At 39.7% G+C, this 22,844-nt stretch overlaps 1 protein-coding gene across 5 annotated transcripts in view; it reads left to right on the top strand.

The window, feature by feature from the left end:
* The window catches only part of BCAS3 (BCAS3 microtubule associated cell migration factor), a 1,702,410-nt gene that overhangs the window by 163,425 nt on the left and 1,516,141 nt on the right, over positions 1 to 22,844 (top strand). For all 5 annotated transcript variants that reach the window (XM_082245731.1, XM_082245733.1, XM_082245734.1 and 2 more), the window contains exon 7: positions 20,552 to 20,659. In XM_082245731.1, coding sequence (XP_082101857.1) covers positions 20,552 to 20,659 — 108 coding nt within the window. The remainder of the gene's footprint in view (positions 1 to 20,551; positions 20,660 to 22,844) is intronic.

The raw sequence follows: 22,844 nt of genomic DNA, 5'->3' as shown, positions 1-22,844 counted from the left end.
AGACCCCCTCTGCAACTCTAAATTGGTAACTGTTAAAATGTTTTAAAGCGTCCCCTATGTAGATGTTTAAGTACCGTAGTTTGTCGCCATTCCATGAGTGTTTAAACCGGAACATGTTGGGTATCTTTTTACTCAGCGTGATATCATCTTTCACAATATACAAAAAAATTGGTCAAACTTTACTGTTTTGTTTTTTTTAACTGCAGTGAAATGTATTTTTTTCCCAAAAAATTGCACTTGAAAGACCGCTGCGCAAATACCCCATGACAAAAAATATTACAAGGACTGCCATTTTATTCTCCAGAGTCTTTGCTAAAAAAAATATATATATATACTTTTTGGGGGTTCTAAGTAAATATCTAGCAAAAAATACAGATTTTAACTTGCAAAAAATGTGTCAGAAATAGGCTTGGTCCTTAAGTGGTTAATGTTGGTAATATATTCAGGTAATATGTACAATGAAATTATAGGCCAATAGAGTTTACAGTTTTTTGTTTTTTTTTGGATTTTAAAGTTGCACTTCTGTTTGTCAAAAAGCAATATTTTTGTTTGTTTATGAAACTCGGTTTTATTTATAAAGACGTTTTGTATCACCACAATGGCTAAGAGTCGGTTCACACTGGGGCGGCACGACTCTGTACTACTTTGGGGGCGACTTGTGCATTCCCATGCACCACGACTTCGGAGCGACTTGCATGGACTTCACATAATGGAAGTCTATGCAAGTCGCTCCGAGGTCGCCCCAAAGTAGTACAGGACCCTTTTTCTAAGTCGGAGCGACTTGTGTCGCTCCTATTAGAACGTGTCCTGTATAGCGGTCAATGAACCGCGAGGGAGCGCGACTTGTCAGGCTGACAAGTCGCGCTAGTGTGAATCGAGGCTTAATCTGTGTCTCTAGTGCCTATTCAAACCTTAATACCATAAATAATAAAATAGTATTTGATTTTCATTTCAGGAGTATATAATCGTTTGGAAATTCTACAGAAATGTTTATAAAAATGCTTTACAATTAACCTAAACCTAAATATGACTAAAACTAAAACAATTCAGATGACTAAAATACGACTAAAACTAAAATAGTATTTTAGTCAAAAGGCTAAAACTAAAACTACATTGAGATTTGCTGCCAAAGTTAACACTGCTCTATAGTGTATACTTGTCTCAATTAAAAGCAATAAGTGTCATCTCTGTCTATTGCTTTGTTCTTTGGCTATCTGCCTGATTTACTGCTGACAGGTTTTCCTGACACCAAGAGAAAAATGGTAACAGTGGAGGAACCTCCAGCAGATTGACAACCTCAGCTGGATAGAAAGTTGGCCAGTTCAGAGCGGACTCTAATGTGATAGGGAAAAGGAAATGAAGACTATGAAGTGAAGATGTTGGGGAACTGAGGACTCGGATGTGAAAGGGAGGGGAGGGACTGAGGACTCTAAAGTTCAGAGTGTGGCTAAGGATTGTGATGTGATAGATAGACAACTCCTATGTACAAGGGGGTGGGGACTAAGGCCTCTGTGAAAGGGTGGGAGGGGGTTCACTGGGGATTCTGATGTTAAAGGGGCAGGGGAACTGGCAACTCTTATGTAAAGGGTGAGGGGGGGAGATGACTGAGGACTCCAATGTCAAAGCAGGAATCCTGGGAACTCTGCTGTTAAGGGGGGGGGGGGCTCTGATATGACTGGGGTGCCTCAAGATTTTGCATACTTTCAAAGGGTGTCGTGACTGAAAAATGTTAAAAATCATTGCTCTAGAGCCATTCTTTACTGTTAATTTGGCTTAGATAATTGATGATTTCCAGAGCATCCATAATTCTGTATTATTCTAAGCCAAATTCTGCTTTCATTACAACAAGCTGCCAAATACCAATAAGTAGTACCCCTTTTGAAGAAGAGTAGATGTTTCTGTACTTTTACGAAATTGGAAGATTGAACTTTCCCTGAAGCCTGCATCTTTCATCAAGAATGTAGCCTGTCTGAAACTACGAAACTGCTATAAAGATTTCCAGAAACTACTATTATCTAATTCTCCCATGTGGGAATATTTCAAGCATAAACACCTCCTTGTTTATTTCAGTAAAAGCAAACTTACAGAGACTATATAGCAGTTTTGGATTTTATATTTTGGTCATGTGGAAATGGTGATATAAAAGGGTGATGAGATAAAACTGAAGTTACAGTTTAGCAATGACTGTGGAGTTGAAGTGTGGTGTGTGAGTGGAGTAGGGTGTTTTGGAAATGTTGGCTTGGCCAACTTTCACACTAGTGTGCAAATAAATACATGCTAAGTAAATTTGTTGTTTGAGTTGTGTCTGTTGAATGAGGCATTTTCTCACATGTGTGATGCATAAGGTGCATTGGGAAAATACCCTGCCTGCTGCATACAGTATTTGTTGCATTGACTTGCACCATTCTATTCAGATCTGTTTGTAGAGGTCCTTCACAAAGTGTATAAAAAAAAAAGTCTAAAGCCGGCCATAGATGGTTTGATTCTCACCCAGTTTAGCAGTGACCGGCCTTAAGATTCCACTATGTATGGGCAGGCTGAATGTACCCAAGTTGACCAATAGATCAACTTGGGTAAAACCAGCCTGTCCGATTTTAAAAGCGATTATTGCTAGTGGCTTTTATAGCCGCTAGCAGTAATCACTGCTGGGAGAGCACAATGGCTCCAGTGGCAGGGATTCCCCCATCAGCCCTGACTGTGTTGATGGGGGGAAACGAGACATTTTCTTTCCTGCAAGAATGAAAGGAAAAGGGGAACGGTAATAAGCCCCCTTTTCCTCATGGGAGAGTGGCTGGGGAAAATAGGAAAATAGTTCATGAGGTAATATTTCCCTCCTTTTTTCCCTCAGGTAAAGATTGAGGGATTTTCAAGGTATCCTGAGGGAATAGCTGTAGTGGGCGTGGCGTTGCAGGGGTCAGAGCACCTATAGGAATAGGTTTAGGGTAGAAGTTTCTAGAGCCCTCTGAGACCTTATATAAGGTGGAGCTCCCCTCAGAGGGGCTCATTCGCCTCAGAAGATTCAGCAGTGTGAGTTCCCCATCCCCCCCCTCCCTTGTCGCGGCTGTATATTATGTGGTGGTGTCACCTTTGCTATAGCAAAGGGGGACGATTTTTTCTTATATTTGAGTGGAAGTTGATGGTTTTAAATGTGATTTTATTTATCCGGCCTGAGCTGTGGTGGCTAGGCTGTTGAGAGTGTTAATGTTTTATTATATATTTATTTATTGAAAGTTTTTAAAAAAACAGTAATAAACGGCCGTGGCCTATATATTTTCCAAATAACACAGGTGTCTGCTTTTTATTTAAGTTAAGTGTTAATATGATATTGGATCCTGCCTACTGTCCCAAGGATATTGCTTTGTCTATGGCTGGCTTTAGGTGCAAATGCAATAACGTGCGATAAAACTTTGTTTTGATACAATAATAACTAGCCTCTTTCGAGGATCTCAGTGGTGTCTACAGTAATAGAACCTAATTTTTATGTTGGCCATTTGAGTAGTTAAACATGGCAAGAGTAACATTGTTAATTAGAAAACTAACAGCTCTTTGTTATATTAAAATGTGTCCCCAATATATTTTTCAGAAAAGGTACATTTAAATATAGCAAAACGAAGGAAACATTTATCTGGCAACATCAGAACCTTGGAAAAGCCGTTGAACTTTTTACCCTAATTATGTACCAGTATAGGCCTGCAGCAGTCTGGAATCAAAGCAGCCCTGCAGCCTTTGCAGAACCTCTGATGTGGTGTGTGTTTGTTGTCTGATGGAGGCTAGTACAGAAAAATGGGTATTGTGACACAGTTTTTAAAGCCTTTTTCAGTTACCACCCACCTCACTCATTAACTCTATGAAATAGAGTAATTGTTTGCACATGGATGTGTGTTCTTTATTTTTCATCTCGCTTTGAAACAGCCATTATAAATCAATATGACAATAAGGCAGGGTGAGCAATTTTTAAATATGACTTATGTCATATGTTTAACTGTGGCACTATTAGTTTAAATGCTAAATAATTGTGCACAATAGTTTCTTTTTTTGCCATAATACATAACATAGTACTTCAGAGAAGATGTTACTTTGTTTTTTCGAAATAATATAGATGTTGCTTCCTCTACCGTGAGACAAGTTTTTTGCTTGAGGAGTCTTGATGAGTTACTTGATGAGTCTTTACCTTTTTAACAGAATGAGCACTGCCAGAGCCCTACAAAATAACCTCCAGCAGGCCACTGGTGTAAATGTCTCTGACCAAACAATCAGAAATCCACTTCACGAGGGTGGCCTGAGGGCACGACGTCCTCTATTGGGCCCTGTGCTCACTGCCTGGCACTGTGGAGCTCAATTGAACACAAGAATTGGCTGGTCTGTCACTGGCAGTTTGTGCTTTTAACAGATGAGTGCAGGTTCACCCTGAGCACATATGACAGACGTGAAAGGGTGTGGAGAAGCTGTGGATAACATTATGCTGCCTGACAGTGATAGTTTGGGGAGGCATATCCATGGAGGGACGCACAGAACTCTGCAGGCTAGACAATGGCACCCTGACTGCTATTAAGTATTGGGATGAAAGCCTTGGACCCATTGTCAGACCGTAGGCTGGTGCAATGGGTCCTGGGTTTCTCCTGGTGCATGACATTGCCCGGCCCCATGTGGTGAAAATGTGCAGCCAGTTCCTGGAGGATTAAGGAATTATTACCATTGCATGGCCACTACGCTCCCCTGACCTAAATCCGATAGAACACCTCTGGGACATTATGTTTCGGTCCATCCGAGGCTGCCAGGTTGCACCCCTGTCTGTTCAGAAGCTCAGTGATGCCCTGATCAAGATGTGGGAGGAAATACCCCAGGACACCATCCGTCCTCTCATTAGGAGCATGCCCCAACGTTGCCAGGCATGCATGTGGGGGCCAAACAAACTACTGAGTACCATTTTGAGTTGCTGCAATGAAATTTCAGCAAAATTGGCTAGCCTGCTGCATTATTTTTTCACTTTGATTTTCGGGGTATCTTTGAATTCCGTCCTCTGTATGTTGATAATTTTCATTTCCATCAAATGATGTGGTATCCTTTCGTTCCTAACACATTACCCAGTCCATATTAGTATAGATATCAAGCATGATATTTTTTCTCATTGAGATCAGATGTGTTTTCAAAGTGTTCCTTTAATTTTTTTTTTTGAGCAATGTAGTATCTAGGTAAGTTAAGTGTGAGCAGTACTTACTGAGTGGAAATGGATACGCTTAGGCATATTTGATTAACAACTTATTTGTTGTAGCATCTCTACCTCAAAATTGTCAGCTGTTGTGCTACTGAGCCCCTTTTATACAGCTCGACATAATGCTGTACCCCTCAAAGTGTTTGTAGAAGGTAAAGGTTAAAGGTAAAGATGCTTAGATTAGCATGGGACATCAATGGACTAGCTTTGTTAGGAAATGTATTTTAAAAACCGTTTACTTTTTTTTTTGATTAAGTGATTGTAGCCATATTAGTGCAGTTGTAACAACACACTTAAAATGTAATACATCTCTTGTGGGTCACAGGAGTGCACTTACTTTTGCTTTCTTGTGACCCAGAGTCAGCTTATAGCAGGCTATTGCCTGCTGTCAGGCTGACGTGGCAAATCTGCTCCAGACTCTGGAAGGATCCCTACAACATTATTGGGATCCACCCAGCTGCCTTATTAACAGGTGGCTCCAGCTGTGCCTGCCCCCTCTCCAGTGCGGTGTTTCAGTGAATGCTGTAGGAAGAGATCAGTGACTGACAGTCACTGCGCTCCACTCTGAGCAGACTGAGAACTGAGCGATTAGCAGTTGTGATCTCTCAGTTATCAATTTTAGAGATGACATGGGACAGCTGCAGAATCACACTGATGCTACAGCAACAAGGTCATTATGTGTGTTTTTTGTAAACCCTATACATCTCCTTTAGGTACTATCTCTCATACATTTTTAAATGCAATTTTAAATTTTTCAGGACTTCAGGACATGCTTTTGGGGTGTACTCCCTTCTTCTAAGTCCAAGCAGTCATGATTTTTTTGGAAGGTGACAGACTCCAGAAAACTTGTCCTGAAAAGGTACCTGTCTCCAAGAGTCACCAGCAGGCACCAGGAGCACTCATAGTAGAGTGGACCAATGTAGGCATCCCGTGTATGGCATAGGCCAGATTCAGAGACATTTGCAGAGCAGGCCAAGGTAAGTAACAAGCAGGCTGTACAGTAGTGAATCATAGGCGGGATCAGAGTCAGAGAGAAAATACGCAGTAGGTCAAAAACTGGATAAGGTCCAAGCAGCAATATAAGGAAGGATCCAAAAAGAGGTCAGGAATAAGCAGGGCCAGTAACAATTAAGCATACAATGGAATGCAGGTCAGTTCACAGGGAAGTTGATGGAGACCAGTCAGCACTGATACTAAATCAAATTGTCCTATTTGTGCCAACACTGACAATGGGCATGCACACACCCAAGCCTAGGCTGCTATAACCGATCAAATTCAGGCTTTCATTGCAGGTTTGATCAGATTAGTCACAAAATGCAAAGAATTAATTTTTTCCCAAATATTTTATTTAGTGAGAAAGACAGAACAGTGGAAAAATAAAACATAAGTACATCTTTGACAGAAAGATACCCCAATCACAAAGTGTAAGCACCCTCCGTACAAAATAAACAGTCAAAACGGTGTTCAAATAGGTGCAAGAAAAAAAACATAAAACTGGCCTCCACGTCCGGGAAAAAACCCCCGTGGATCGTGTCTGAACCACAGCAGCGTAAGGTTCCTGAAATGGTATAAAAGATATCAGCAGGGTAACAGAAACTTTTCCAAACTGTCACTACCCAACCTTTTTAGGGTGTCAAGGACCCAAGAGAAAGGAATGCAGAGCGCAGAGCTAAAACTCCAAGGGAAAACAAAGAATGTAAGAAACAGAGAGGAGCAAAACCAAAAAAAAAAGAGGGGGGGCAGAATGAGAAGGGGGGCATGGGGGGACCCCGACATGGACGGCACTGTGAGCCACCCAGGCCCCGTCTCTAGGCACACATCAGGGACTTCCCCTTGTCTGATAGGAAGAAAACGTTCCAGTAACCCTATATCTTCTCATAACGCTCCTGTCTGTGCTGCGCCGTAAGGGTGAGGTCCTCCATCCGGTTGATTTCCTCTATCCTATGCATGCAATCTTGAATAGTTGGGGCTTGAGTCGATTTCCAAAACATCGGAATGCAAGATTTAGCTGCACAGAGCAGGTGAGGGAGGATTGACTTCTTACATTTGGAAATTGGCATGGTAGACAACTGTAGAAGGTAAAAGTCAAGGGTGTCAGGAAGGTCACGGTCCGTGAGCTCCCCCAAGAGCGCCCGCACATCTCTCCAGAAGGAATCAAGCCGCGGACACGACCAGAAGATATGCAACATGGTTCCCACATCCTCCCAAATTCGCCAGCAGATCTCTGACGTGTCTGGAAAGAATTTGTGTAGGAGGGAGGGAACTCTATACCAACGAGTAAGGATTTTGTAATTCGTTTCCTGTAATTTCGTACAGGTCGGGATCTTTAGGGCTAGGCTACAGATCTTGAGCTGTTGAGCTGGGATCAGATGTAGCTGCAGATCCCGCTCCCACTTCCCCAGGCATGGCAATACATAATCATCTGCCGGAGTGATCAACAGACTATAGGATTTGGATAGAGGACTGGGCAGACAACCACTACCCACACAATGGTCCTCGAAACGCCTAAGGTCCCACGTATATAGCGAGGGTTCCGGGAAAGAGTGCAAAAAATTATGAAGTTGGGCCGCTTGCCAAAACCCCAAGCGAAAGAGGCCTTCCGTCGCCATCAAGTCTTCCATTGACGGCCCCGGGCAAAATGGGATGCCTGGAATATGCCCCGAGTCTCCAGTCCACGAAAGGCTGGATCTGAAACGCCTGGCGCAAAGGCTGGGTTCCCTATGATAGGGTAAAGTGGGGACGTCGGTGTAGAGATCGTAGAAAGGGATAAAAGCAGGTAAACAGTAGCTAAAGTCACCCCCACTATGGGGTGGGATCGAATAGGATGGAGGTATTCCCCCCGTAATCCACGGTGCCCCGCCGAGAGAATTTATTTCTTTAATGCATGAGTTGAAGTATGAGGATCAGGTGAATCTATTTTAAATGTGTATGCATGTTGGGATTCCATTCAAAAAATAAATGGGTACTCAATTCATGCTATATACACTATGAGGAGAGATTGCATCAGAGACTCATGCTGGTAACAAATGATATGATCACTTACTCTAGGAAGAGTTTTCCTTTGCCAAACACTGAGTAGGCAATACACAAGGAGAGTACTAAACTTTGAATGTGTTTCTAGCTAGAGGAAGGGATTGGAAGTACTGATATCAGGGAAATCTTCCCCTGCCAGTGTACAATTTGAGCTGTGGTGATTCCAGAAGTGGCAGGATTATTGCCATTTTATTGTGGTGCCACCACTACAGCCTATAGTAACCAATTTCTAGATCAGAACCGAGGATTCGTTTCTTATATATTAAATATTCTGCAGATCAATAATGTGAAAGGTAATGCATATTGATGAGGCTTAAGGATTGCTTTAAATTAAAAAGAAAATTACTCAGACTTTCCTAAGACAGTTTATGTTTAAGGGTTCTGTGTATTCATGTTTTCACCCAAGATTCACATTTTCTAATTTATTTTAGGTGAAAAATGTGTGAAAATTGTGTAAATCCTATATAAACCTCTAAGTGTTAGATGGATAGTTACAGATTCGTTTTTACAGTCAGATAAGAAACACAGTAGAGCTCCTGTGGCCAGTTTTACATTCCAAACTGCCTTCAGCTGTTTCAGGCTAGTTGGCCTTCAGTGCAGTTTATGGAAGCCATGGTTTCTATGGAGTAGGCATCGACACAACAGTACAACTAGAAACATCCTGGTGATTTGAGCCACTATTCTTAAATAAGGATTAAAACCCTTATTTTTTTATCTCTGTTGTGAAACTTGCAGATATCTTCTTTTTTAAGAAGGCGCTACTGTGTTTGTGACAAATTAAATGCAGGCTTTTTTGTTTCTTTTAGCCCCCCGACCATTACCTGTCTGGTTGTAACGATGTACAGTCAGTTAAATGTGTAGGAATAGTTATTAGAGTGATATGAAAAGTTAGGTTTTCCTTAGGGGACATAGCTGTGTAATTACTTTCAATAATTTTTGTTAATTTACACTGAAAGAGTACAGCATATAATTATTCCACACAAGGGTGATGGCAATCAACAGGAATATATGTCATACAAAAGCAAGAAAAAGAAATTGAACATTCTGAGAGCTGCTTACAATTTATTCACATTTGTTTTTTGCACAAAAACCCTACAATAAACCCTACTTTTTTCTTTGGATAAAGAGATAGATTAGAACACCTATTAGATTTATAATGCTGTCTGTGCCCCCGTTAGGAAGATTCACCCACTCTATTTGTCTTGTTTACTGTTATCATTGAAATAAAGTGAAAGAAAAAGAAAATTTAAAATTTTGGGTTGTCCTCAGAACAGGAATAGAGGGGAAATCTTCCAATAGGGACACTAGTTCGGGTGACCTGGAGGGCCCCAAGGGATTCCCTTATTTTGCAGGGATTTCCACTCACTTCTTGTTTTATCTATGAAGTAAAGGAAAACTTCCCCAATGGGTCACAGATGGCAAAAATAAACTGACTGGGGTTATAACCCTCCCTTACTCTATCCAAAATGAAAAAAAAAGTTTGCCTTTAGTTCTACTTTAAACTCTAGGCAAATATAAAATATACAAAATAATGCAGCTCTGTAATCATTAATACATCAATGAATGGATTTTAAATGCAAGCAGTGTAAGTGTACCTGAATGTGACCTGGTATCGGCCTCTTGCAGTCCTTGTAAAACAGAGCTGGAGTGTGAGAGGAAGTAGCAGTACAATAATCTAATCGGTTTTTGTTGCCAAAAATAATTGTTGCGATGCCTCTTTTAAAGGGTAACTCCACTTTCGTGGGAAAAAAAATAGCAAATAAAGAAAAAATAATATAGCGTATACAATTGCCTGTCAAGTGATATTGTAATTGAATGTCATTAAAAACTATCTTTCCTTTTCAATCTGCAGCTGCTTTAATTTTCTGAAAATGCAACGCACTATGGCTGCCTGGAGGTGTTCTGTGCACAGAATGTGTGCTAAACACCCCCAAGAAACATAATTTCCTGCTTGTGTGATTGGTTTACTGATTTTCCCAGGAGTCTACACTAAGTTATAAGTCAGATTTCAGGCATCCCCTCCAACAAAAATGTATTTTTTTTGTGAGATAATCCCAATAGGAACATGTGTAAAGGGATTCAGGCCCAGCAGAATTCCTCATTAGAGCCATGCAGGTGCACAGCTGGTTGATAATTATGAAACCACTCCCATTAGACCCACTCAGCATCGGCACAGAGGAACAAACAGTGATTTCTTTAGAATAACAGAAGGTAGGAATCTGCAACAAAGGTTGTTATAATGCTTGCAATGTACAGAGATCACCCAAAGGGGAATGTTTTTTTTTTCAACAAAAGTGGTTTAAATAATTGTAAATATATATGTGCAGTCACAAATAAAGATGTGTATACTAATTGATATCACCAACACCACTAAATAACAAGTATTCAGTGCTTATGTGACATAAATGTGAAAATCAGTCCCATTAATCCATCCAAGAGAAATCCTTATGTGAAGCGCCATCACTGAATTCCATCACCAAGTAACCACACAGCCTCTTACCGGATGACAAGACCCCAAATTATAGGTGGTCTATAAGGGTTCAGAGGTACATGGACCTTAAAATAATGGATCATCCAACCACATGGAAATGCAGGGCACGCCAGCAGAAAATCAACTGTATAACCTCTCTGGTTCCAAGCATGGCAGTCTGGTAAGTCTGGTAAAAGAAGTTGATAATAGCCTCCAAAAGTGTAAAATCATACAATTTATTTAAAAAAAAAAATCCACAGTATATGTACTCACAATCTTCATAGTAAAATGAGCATGACAAACCGTGTATTGCGCCACTAGTTCTGGTTCCATCGTGCGTGATGACGTCAGCACAGGCTCCACGCTGAAGTACTTTTTATCCGAATGGAAGTTCTAAAATTAAAGAAAAATGTTATTATTGTTTCATTTTACACTTTTGGAAGCTGATATCAGCTTCTTTTACCAGATTGCCATACTTGGGGCGAGAGAGGTTATACAGTTGATTTTCTGCTGGTGTGCCCTGCGTTTCAATGTGGTTGGATGCTCCATTATTTCAAGGTCCACGTACACCTCTGAGCCCTTATAAACCACTGTAATTTGGGCTTGTCATCCGGTAACAGGCTGTGTAGTTACTTGGTGAAAGGATTTACTGACAGCGCTTCACATAATTTCTTTTGGATGGATTAATGGGGCTGATTTTCACATTTATGTCACAAAAGCACGAAATGTTTGTTATTTAGTGGTGCTTGTAACATCATATAGCATACACATCTTCATTTTTGATTGAAAAAAAAAATATATATATATACACAGTATCTCACAAAAGTGAGTACATCCCTCAACATTTTTGTAAATATTTAATTATATCTTTCCATGTGACACTGAAGAAATGCACTTTGTTACAATGTACAGCTTGTATAACAGTGTTAACCATGAATGCCAACATGTACTCTGACATACTGAAGCAGAGCATGATCCCCCCCTTGGAGACTGGGCCGCAGGGCAGTATTCCAACATGATAATGACCCCAAACACACCTCCAAGACGACCACTGCCTTAAAGGCAAAGGTTAAAGGTGATGGACTGGCCAAGCATGTCTCCAGACGTAAGCCCTATTGAGCATCTGTGGGGCATCCTCAAATGTAAGGTGGAGGAGCGCAAGGTCTCTAACATCTAACAGCTCTGTTATGACATGAAGGAGTGGAAGAGGACTCCAGTGCCAACCTGTGAAGCTCTGGTGAACTCCATGCCCAAGAGGGTTAAGGCAGTGCTGGAAAATAATGTTGGCCACACAAAAAAATTGACACTTTGGGCCCAATTTGGACATTTCACTTAGAAGTGTACTCACTTTTGTTGCCAGCGGTTTAGACTTTAATGGCTGTGTGTTGAGTTACTTTGAGGGGACAGCAAATGTATACTGTTATACAAGCTGTACACTCACTACTTTACATTGTAGCAAAGTGTCATTTCTGCAGTGTTAAGAACTAAGTACCTGCACAGCGCAAAAGGCTTTTTTTTTATCAAAAGGCTTTTGATAACGCTCTGATTGGCGGAGCGAAACGTGTCAAGCCGTCCGAATACATAGTACGTCATTTCCGTCTGCAACCTCTTCCGGCTTCCGGTTACACGGGTGGAACGCACGGCCATTCGTTTGGCGTCCCATGGGTTAGCTAAAGGCGGATTGACTTCCTTCATTTTGTAAGTGTATCTTGTTAATGCGTGTAAAATAAACTTTTTGGAACATACTGCCCGATGATGGCCCTTTTCTTTTTATGATATTGGGGAGCATTACCTGGATAATACCTGGATATAGTGGCACAGGAGATCTGCATCTTGAATTTGTTGGCGATCCATAGAGGTGTTTACCTCAAAAGATCAGTGTTAAGGCGATATTTCTCTCAGCTTCTGGTGAGTGGGGTACCGAGAGGGGAGCACCAACTCACTAGGACTGAGCACCGGCACTTTATTTATATAATTTTGAGCACGGAGCACTTATAGGAGCACAAGAGACTTGCACTTTATTCAGTATTGGAAGATTACATATGCTATGAACTTTGAATCTATTTATATTTTTTTCACCCATGTATTTTTTATGTATAAAATGTCACACATATGACTGATTTTGGTACATATTTACGGTATGCTGATATTTATTGATTATTCACAATTTTCAATGTGGTAACACTATATTTATATGCACAAGTTGCACAGTTATTTATGAACATTTATTTGCACGGGCACTTTATGATCATATTTATGAATTAGTATTATTGATGTTAATGGTTTTGGTTTAAGCAGCGCAGGTACTTAGTTCTTAACATTGTCTGAAAGGTATCACCTTTTATACCAGCAGCAGCTTATTTATTTAATTTATTTATTGATTAATTAATGAGTTTTTAGACTTATTTGGTATTGTTTTCATTTATATTCACCGAACCAAGGTATCCTAAGCGCAAGCCCTTTACATTTCATTTCTGCAGTGTTGTCACATGAAAAGATATAATAAAATATTTGCAAAAATGTGAGGGGTGTACTCACTTTTGTGAGATACTGTGTGTGTATATATATATATATATATATATATATATTAGTGATCGATCTATATAGTTTTTTTAATGCCGATACCGATATTTTGGTCATCGGATATCGGTATTGGCCGATATCTGCCGATATTTTCACACCTGTAAAAAACGTTTTTTTTTTATTATTTTTTTTTTCTACAGGTACTACTTGTGGAGGGATCTGGGGGTCTAAAAGAAAAGCATTCAATATGCCAAGTTTGCCTGTTTTGAATGCTGTCAGTTTTTTTAATGACATTACTTCTGGCGGCGGTGGAGGTAGGATGCCCAGGTCTCCCGGTGGGACGGGAGACCCAGGGCGAGCCGCGGGAGGGGGGGGGGGGATGTCCCCTCCCGCTCCTTGTAATGACAGCCGAGCGGCTTCTAACCTGCATCGGTTGTCATTACAAGTCAGCCGACCGTCGGCTATGGACACCGGTACCGGGGTGATGCCTCTAGCTGCATATATATATATATATATATATATAATATATATATATATACAATTATTTAAAGGTACAGCGCATCAGTTATTTTTGGCAAGGGTTTTTGACACTTTTTTTTTTTGAATGCAGCTGTACATGTATAAGTTTTGAGATGATTAGGTTTGTCACTAAGCACAGTTTTCTCTTTTTATATACAATTGGTTTTTGTGCTGGCAGGAAGAATGCTGATGGAAAGAGCAACATTAGAATGACAGAGAGACAAGCTCATCACTGTGCTGCTCTACCTTTCACTATTTAATCACAGGTTAGGGTGGGTCCAGGATGACCTTGCCTCAGAGGAATTGGGTTAAATGATGCTGGCCATCAAACTAAGGACATCTAGCAACAGACAAAAAGTCCTGCAGGAAAAAGTCCTGTATTGAAGGTGTCTATTGCAGTAGAAGCTGGTTTGGTTATTTTATCTTTTACTGGGCTTTTCATTTTTATATTATTTTTGGCTGGAGCTCTGCTTTCAACAGTCTCAGCATAGCAGTAGAGACTGCACTTGGAACTACAATGCAGCCTTACACACAGTGGACACTACTGTTTTGCTATGGAGTGACTTGCTAGAACTTTGATCTTCCTTGTGTTTGTCATTTTGAGACCACAGCTCACTGTGCACATGAAAATTTTTAATAAAAAAGTCCCTGCTCACTCTTCCCAGCATATTTCATGTGCTCTTATTGAATTGGTAACAGAACTCTATTTAATGCCATAGTAATTGCAATGAAAAGTTTATAGCCTTCTTACTGCCTTTAACATTTTGTAGATAAAAAGGGGGTTGCGACAACATTATATTGTTTGGCATGTTTTCTGCTTTCTTTGCTTGTCAGTGAAAAAGGTTTCTTAAATTGCTTAGTTAAGTGATGTGCTCTTCCTTTGGTATTTTAGCAGTGTGTCCTAATTCCCAGACAAAATGGCTCTATACAATTAAAGTAAATGATTACATGCTGGTCCTAGTTTGTCTCCTGTGTGAGGGGCTACAGAGGACACATGTCTTTTGTGTGTCTGCGTTTGGCTGCCCACAGCTGCTTTGTATACTGAACACCTGTTGTCAATCACCATTTCAGAACATTATCTTCTAGCTTCAGTGTTTGCCTGATTATGTTTTATTGCAAATTACTACTATAATAGAATGTGTTCAGGATGTGATGTGTGTTTATTATTATCTTCATACTCTTTATGGAGCCATGGAAACAAAAAATGTTAACAAGTTTTACATTGATGGAGACTTCTTCAGTATTCCTTTGACCCATTAGGAAAATAGCTAAGTTAACATACAGTATTACAGATTGCTCGGTTAAACTACACTGGCATTGCACTACGTTCAGGGAATTAAAATGTAAACCCTAAAGCAGGGATTTCCAAACTTTTCAGTACACGGGCCACATCATATATTTTACAGAATATTAGTGGGTGGGCAAAAAAGAATCAGTTTTATAAATTAATTCAATTTATTTGAATTACTACGTTTTACTCAGATCTTTTTTGAAATCCGCATCATGTGATTTGAAACAAAAGTGAATGAACTTTAGTAAATCAAAGCTATAAATGTCCCCATCAAAACTCCCCTTAATCAGTGTCCCCATCAAAATTCCTCTTAGTGTCCCCATCAAAACTCCCCTTAATTAGTGTCCCCATCAGAGTCTCCCCTTATATCAGTCTACCAATCAGAGTCCTCCTTTACATCAATGTCCCCATTTAGAGTCCCCCTTACAACAGTGTTTGCATCAGATTTTCCTATTGCATCAAGGTCCCCATCAGAGTCCTCCCTTACTTCCGTACTCCTCTTACATTAGTGTCTCCGTCAAAGTCCCACCTTACATCAGTTGATGTTGAGGGAGAGGGGGGAAGTGGAGACTGTGCACATCAACTATGGGCCTAGTAAAGTCTTATAGCGGGCCACATGTGGCCCACAGGCCATAGTTTGGAGACCCTTGCCCTAGAGCAGAGGGTTGCTCAACCTTTTGAAGAGCAGGGCCACTTAAAGTGTTACTAAAACCAGAACCTGCATTCACTATATCTGGTTCTCCACAGTACACAGAACATAGAAATGCAATTATTTTAGTAAATATAAACGGATAAATACCTTTTCTCATCAGCAGTATATAGCAGCCTTGTGACTTGTATCAGTTCCTAGTAAAGCTTGTAGGAGGAGTTTTCATTCTCCCCGATCCTCTGTTTAGACATGTCTGGACAGTGCTGATTGGCCCTGTGCTGATCACATTCACTTTCCAAAGAAAAAAAAAAAAGCTCTCTAGCAATACACACCAAACTGAGCATGTACAGCCAGTCCCCTGGCTCTGTAAATATCAGGTTATTTTTTGGAGACAGTGAAAGAAGAGGAGGATTAACGAGACATGATTAAACAGGCTTTTTTATACAATGCAAAGGATTAACCCCTTAGGTTCCACAGTTGAGTATAACAAGCATGCTTTGCTGTATATACAGACTGATTTTACTGTTGTGGGTTTAGTAACACTTTAAGGATTTGGTAACCGGTTGTGAGCTACAATGAAATGGAATTTTTTGATTTTAAATAGAATAATGAAGATTTTAAATAACAATCAGGATCATCATTTTCTCTGCGACCAATCCCCTTTGGATGTTCACTTACTGTTTGATCACAATTAAAAAAAAAAGGAAAACAGACAGGCAGACCCAGTTTGACCGATCGTGTCAAAGGGACAGTTTACCCACACTATGTGTGCAGCGCAGTGCACCAGCGGCTTTCCTGTGGGTTTGCTGTGCTTTTCTATAGATTTATACTATATCTTGCAGGTATAGTGCACTTTCTGAAAGCGCACCAAAACACTTGCAGGATATAATAGAAGCCTATGGCTCAGTGCAGGTAACCCGCAGGTGCTCTCCGCTGCACCCGCAGTATGGGTAACCCACAGCTCATCAGTGTGAAAGCAGCCTAATTACCATTGCAAAACTATTGTTCATACAGTCAGGTCCATAAATATTGGGACATTGACACAATTCTAATATTTTGGTCTCTTTACACCACCACAATGGATTTAAAATGAAACAAACAAGATGTGCTTTAACTGCAGACTTTCAGCTTTAATTTGAGGGTATTTACATCCAAATCAGGTGAAAGGTGTAGGAATTACAACAGTTTGTATATGTGCCTCCCACTTTTGTCATATTTGAACAGCAATTGCAGCATGCATGTTATTCTTGCAGTTATTCTTGCAGTAGACCTCCTCTGTAAATCTAAAGTGGTAACATGTAAAGGCTTTTAATTTGGCTTTTAAAAATGTACGTAGTTTGTTGCCGCTGCACAGATGTGCGCAATTTTTTAAAGTATGTCATGTTTGGTATCTATGTACTCAGCATAAGATCATCTTTTATATTTTACCAAACAATTGAGCAATATATTGTGGATTTATGCTTTAAATCTTAAAAAAGTGATTTGTTTCCCAAAAATCTCTTCGCAAATACAATGTGTTAAAAAAAATGAAACACCCACCATTTTGTTCTGTAGGGTCTCTGTTTAAAAAAAATATATAATGTTTGGGGGTTCAAAGTAATTTTCTTGTAAAAAAAAGTGTCAGAAAAGGCTTCGTCTTCAAGTGGTTAGAAGAGGAGTTGATGTGTGGCATAAGCTTCTAATATTTGGCATAAAATGCCAGGACAGTTCAAACACCCCCCAAATGTTCCCTTTTTGGAAAGTAGACACCCCAAGCTATCTGCTGAGAGGTAAGTAGAGTCCATGGAATTATTTATATTTTGCCACAAATTTTGGGAAAATTACATACTTTTTTTTTCTTTTTTTACATAAAGTTGTCACTAAATTATATATTTCTCACACATGACATGGGTATATGTGGAATGACACCCCAAAATACATTCTCTTGCTTCTTCGGAGTACAGGGATACCACATGTGTAGACTTTTTGGCAGTCTAGCTGCATACATGACCCCGAAAACCAATCACCGCCTTCAGGCTTTCTAATGGCGTAAATTGTTGATTTCACTCCTCACTACCTATCACAGTTTTGAAGGCCATGAAATTCCAAGATAGCACAAATCCCCCCCAAGTGACCCCTTTTCGGAAAGTAGACACCCCAGGGTCTCATTTGTTTTGGAAAATGAAGAAAGTAAAGGAGAATTTTTTTTTTTCTTTTTCAATTTTCAAAACTTTGTGTCAAAAAGCGAGATCTGAAAAATACTCAACATGCCTCTCAGCAAATAGCTTAGGGTGTCTACTTTCCGAAAAGGGGTCCTCACCCAGAGGGGATTGTTGTTTCTCAACAAAAGTGGAATTGCGCTTTAGAATCTACTAAAAAAAGTATGCAATATAAAGGCCTACCTAAACTATCCAATCAATCTGTATCCAAGTGGGTAGGCCCTTACACTTTTATATATACTTTAAAATCATTTTGTAATGTGTGGTGAGTCAAGTAGATGTTGACCCTAACAAATTAGCACATGCATTTAAGCACTCCATCTACTCCATATGTTATTGTAGCTATGAATCAAGAAAAAAGGTTATGCTCCCATGATGCAATAGAACCTTCCATTTTTTCTCTATGTAACCTGTGTTGCCAATCAGCATTATGTGGGAAGGAAGGCAGCATCCTGAACATTTCAGGGTGTTAGGTATTGGATGGTTTAATGAGAACTATTGTACATGTAAAATCATTTAAAATCTCCAAAACCTCTTATTAAGTTTAACATGTAAAAGTCATTTCAAAAATTACTTTCTATAATTTTAAATCTGTACCTTTTAACCACTTCTGGACCGGAAGGTTTTACCCCCCTAATGACCCGGCCATTTTGTGCAATTTGGCACTGCATAACTGGTAATTGTGCAGTCATGCAATGCTGTACCCAAACAAAATTTATGTCCTTTTTTTCCCACCAATAGCAGTTTATTTTAGTGATCACCTCTTCGGTTTTTATGTTTTGTGATATAAATGAAAAAAGACCGAAAATTGTGAGAAAACTACTTTTTCTTATAAAAACTATCCATTGAACTCAATTTTTGTCATACAGTTAGGCCAAAATATATTTAGCTACATATCTTTGATAAAAAAAATCTCAATAAGCGTATATTTATTGGTTTGTGCAAAAGTTATAGCATCTACAAACTATGGTGTATATACTGGAATTCTCGCAGCTTTTACTTTGACCGCCTGTCTCATTTCTTGAAGTTCTAAAACGGCAGAACAGTACACCCCCCCCCCAATTACCCCTTTTTGGAAAGTAGACACCCCAAGGGATTTTCTGAGAGGCATGTTGAGCCTATTGAAAATGTAATTTTTTTTTTTTGTTACACAAAGTTGTTGTTGAAATAATATATTGCTCACAAATGCCATGGGTATATGTGGAATTACACCCCAAAATACATTCTGCTGCTGCTTCTGAATGTGGGGATACCCCATATGTGAGGCTTTTTTGGCAGTCTAGCTGCATACAGTACCCCGAAATCCAATCACTGCCTTCATGCTTTCTTAAGGGCGTAAATTGTTGATTTCACTCCTCACTACCTATCACAGTTTCAGAGGCCATGAAATGCCAAGGTAGCACAAATCCCCCACCACCATTACCCCCTTTCAGAAAGTAAACACCCTAAGCTATTTGCTGAGAGGCATGTTGAGTCTATGGAATATTTTATATTTTGCCACAAGTTTTAGGAAAATTACAATTTTTTTTTTTGCACAAAGTTGTCAATGTTATATTGTTAAATGTTATATTGCTCACACATGCCATGGGTATATGTGAAATGACACCCCAAAATACATTCTGCTGCTTCTTCTGAGTATGAGGATACCCCATGTGTGAGACTTCTTGGGAGTCTAGCCGCATACAGGACCCGGAAAACCAATCACCGCCTTTAGGCTTTCTAAGGGTACCTATGACAGTTTCGGAGGCCATGAAATGCCAAGATAGCACAAACCCCCCCCCCCCCCCCAAATCTATGTACATTGCAAGGATTGCAACAACCTTTGTTGCAGATTCCTACCTTTTGCTATTCTAAAGAAATCACTGTTTTCTCCTCTGTGCTGAGTGGGTCTAATGGGAGTGGTTTCATTATTAACAATCAGTGGTGCAGCTGCAGAGTACTAATGAGGAAAGCTACTGGGCCTGCATCCCTTTCGACATGTTCCTATTGGAAGTATCTCACCAAAAATTACATTTTTGTTAGAGGGAATGCCAGAAATCTGACTTGTATCTTAGGCAGACTTCTGGGAAAATTGGTGAGCCAATCACACAAGCAGGAAATTATGTTTTATGGAGTGTGCTCAGTACATATTCTCTGTACAGAGCACCTCCAGGTAGCCATATTGCATTGCATTTTCAGAAATATACAGCGGCTGCAGATTGAAAGGAAAGGTCATCTTTAATAACGTTCAATTACAATATGACTTGTGTCTCAATCTTATACGTTATATTTATTATTTTTTATTTGCTATCCCCCCTCCCCCCCCTCGCAAAAGTGGAGTTACCATTCAAGTTGATTGCACAGAGATTCTTTGGTCAGGTTTTAGCGTGTGTGGTGAGCCTAAAAGGTATGGAAACACCTTAAACAATAATGGGTCTATAAACATTTACAAACAAGTTTTACATTTTTTTCTTATTGGATTCAATTGAAAAAATGTAAAAAAGAAGTAGTGGCAGACCAGTTTAGCTCAGTTTAAAATGTGTTATGTGACTATTGTTATGTCATTAGATTATCTGGCACACAGAAAAAGAAGTACGTATTAACCTTTCTGTATTTGTGCACATAATGTGATATCAGGTATGCATGTTAAATGATATATTTTTTTTTTTTATCGTAGCACAAGCCAGCCTTTCTGCTGTGTGGATTTGTACTCTCTACGAACTGGTGAGATGGTGAAGTCCATTCAATTTAAAACTCCAATCTATGACTTGCATTGCAATCAGAGGTATGATTTCTTTTTATTTTACTCATATTTAATTTTAAATAAAAGTTTAGAGAATACATGATGTATTTACTAAACAAACAAATGTCACGACAAAAGGGAAAGATTCTGGTAATCACCTCTTGGGTGAACCCAGAGCAAAAAAATTAAACTTCCTTTCCTAAAGTAGAACCAAAGGCAAAACCATATTTTTTTCATTTTGGATAGCATAAGGGAAGGTTATAATCCCTGTCAGTTTTGTTTTTGCCACCTGTGTCCCATTGGAAAGATTTTCCTTCACGTTCTGTCTTTGTACCAAAACAGGAAGTGAGAAGAAATCCCTCCAAAGTGGGGGAATCCTGGTGTATCACCAGAGTCAGCAAAACTGACATCCCCTCTATTACTCTTCTGACATCAACCCAAAGTTTGGGTTTTCTTGCAGTTTTACTTTTAATGATAAACAGGAAAAATAGAGTGGGTGAATCTCCTAACGGGGGCACAGACCGCAATAAAAACTGATCAGTGTTCTAATCCCTTTCCACTCTATTCAGAATTAACAAAAAATAAGTTTTGCCTTCACAGTGAAAGCCATGAATTGCTCATATCCTCATAAAAAAATGTTAGTTGACTGGCTGTCAGGGGTGCATTCTCTCACTTCAATCCCACTTGCTGAATGCTTGTTCTGAGTCTGAAGCCAGGCACCTAAGACAAAGAAAACCAGACATTTTTCAAATGGCAGCAATGTATCACGGTCCTGACAGCTTCCTTTTAAATTTAAAAAATGTTTTTTTTTTATCATGTGTACTGTAAAAAAAAAGCCATACTAACGAAGTGTACCTCATGTATCTAGGCTTCAGTGTTATGTAAGCATAATTTTGCACTGTTTTCATTGAATGCAAGGTGCTCTGTGATTGGGGAGACAGGGGAGACCATGACTTCACCTATCCTCAAAACACAGATCCTCCTTGCATTTTTTGAAATTTACAGAATAGAAGAGCTGTAGTTTGAGCAACCCACTGTGATCTAAATCAGTGTTTCTAAACTTTTGTTCAGTCAAGGCACCCTTTAAAAATTATGGACAGTCTCGAGGCACCCTTTTAAAAATGATGGACATTTTTGGGGCACCCTTTAAAAATTATGGACAGTCTCGAGGCACCCTTTAAAAATTATGGACAGTCTCAGGGGCACCCTTTAAAAATTATGGACAGTCTCAAGGCACCCTATTCTAAAATGTAAAAACTATTCTAATAGTTTAACATAATGCAGCAACATCCACAAGTCCAAGTTGAACACCCAACATTAGGGGTGATTTATTCTTCCAAAGCAAATGCACTTTTGCAAACTGGTATTGACTAGTATTCCAATGTTTCTCTTCTCTCTGTTTTTTCTCCATCACTCAGCTAATGTGACCCCAAAGCTGATGGAGAGAAGCAAAGGTGGGGCAAACAAGGATGATATGCAGGCGACTGACATCTTCATAAACTGATGATGTCATTGGCCATTAGGACGCTAGCAGCTAGAAGATTGTAGGGGTGCACAATTAAAACCTGTGGCTTTGTGTAACTATAAAGGCAGCCTTCATCCACACGCCAGCTTGTATACAATTTTTGGGCAATTTTTAGACATTTTGCCAAAGCACCTCTGATGAAACCTCAAGGCACCCTGGTTGAAAAAGGCTGATCTAAATACCCACACCAGAACTGTAATTCTTGGTGCCAGACGTTTAGTGATGCCTGCACTGTATTGGCTGAGCAACAGTCAGAACGCTGCAGCCTGAACACGGCATTAGTGTGGATTTACTTTAAAGTGTGCATGTCAAAAATAGTTTTTTAGTTCCTTAAAGAGTTCAACTTTAAGGAAGTCATATTAGATCAGCTGTCCCCAACCTTTTTGGCACCAGGGACCAGTTTTGTGAAGACAATTTTTTCCAGGACCAGGGGGTGTTGGCATGTGGTATAACCTGCCACCAAATGCAATAATTTCCCCCTAACTGACAAGGTTTTCATAGGAGTTTCTGTGCTAATTATCTGTATTTGCAGCTGCTCCGTAGCGCTAGCATCGTCATCTCAGCTCCACCTCAGAATATCAGGAATTTGATTCTTATAAGGAGCGAGCAAAGTAGATCCTTCGCATTCGCAGTTTACAGTAGGGTTCACACTTCTATTAGAAACAAATTCTGCCACTGATCTGACAGGAGGCAGAGCAACTG

The sequence above is a fragment of the Pelophylax lessonae genome (genome assembly GCF_965119305.1).
Source record: "Pelophylax lessonae genome assembly, chromosome: 2".
Lineage (NCBI taxonomy): Eukaryota > Metazoa > Chordata > Amphibia > Anura > Ranidae > Pelophylax > Pelophylax lessonae.
The sequence above is the reverse complement of the archived record's forward strand: the minus strand, read 5'-3'. Positions and strand labels throughout refer to the sequence as shown.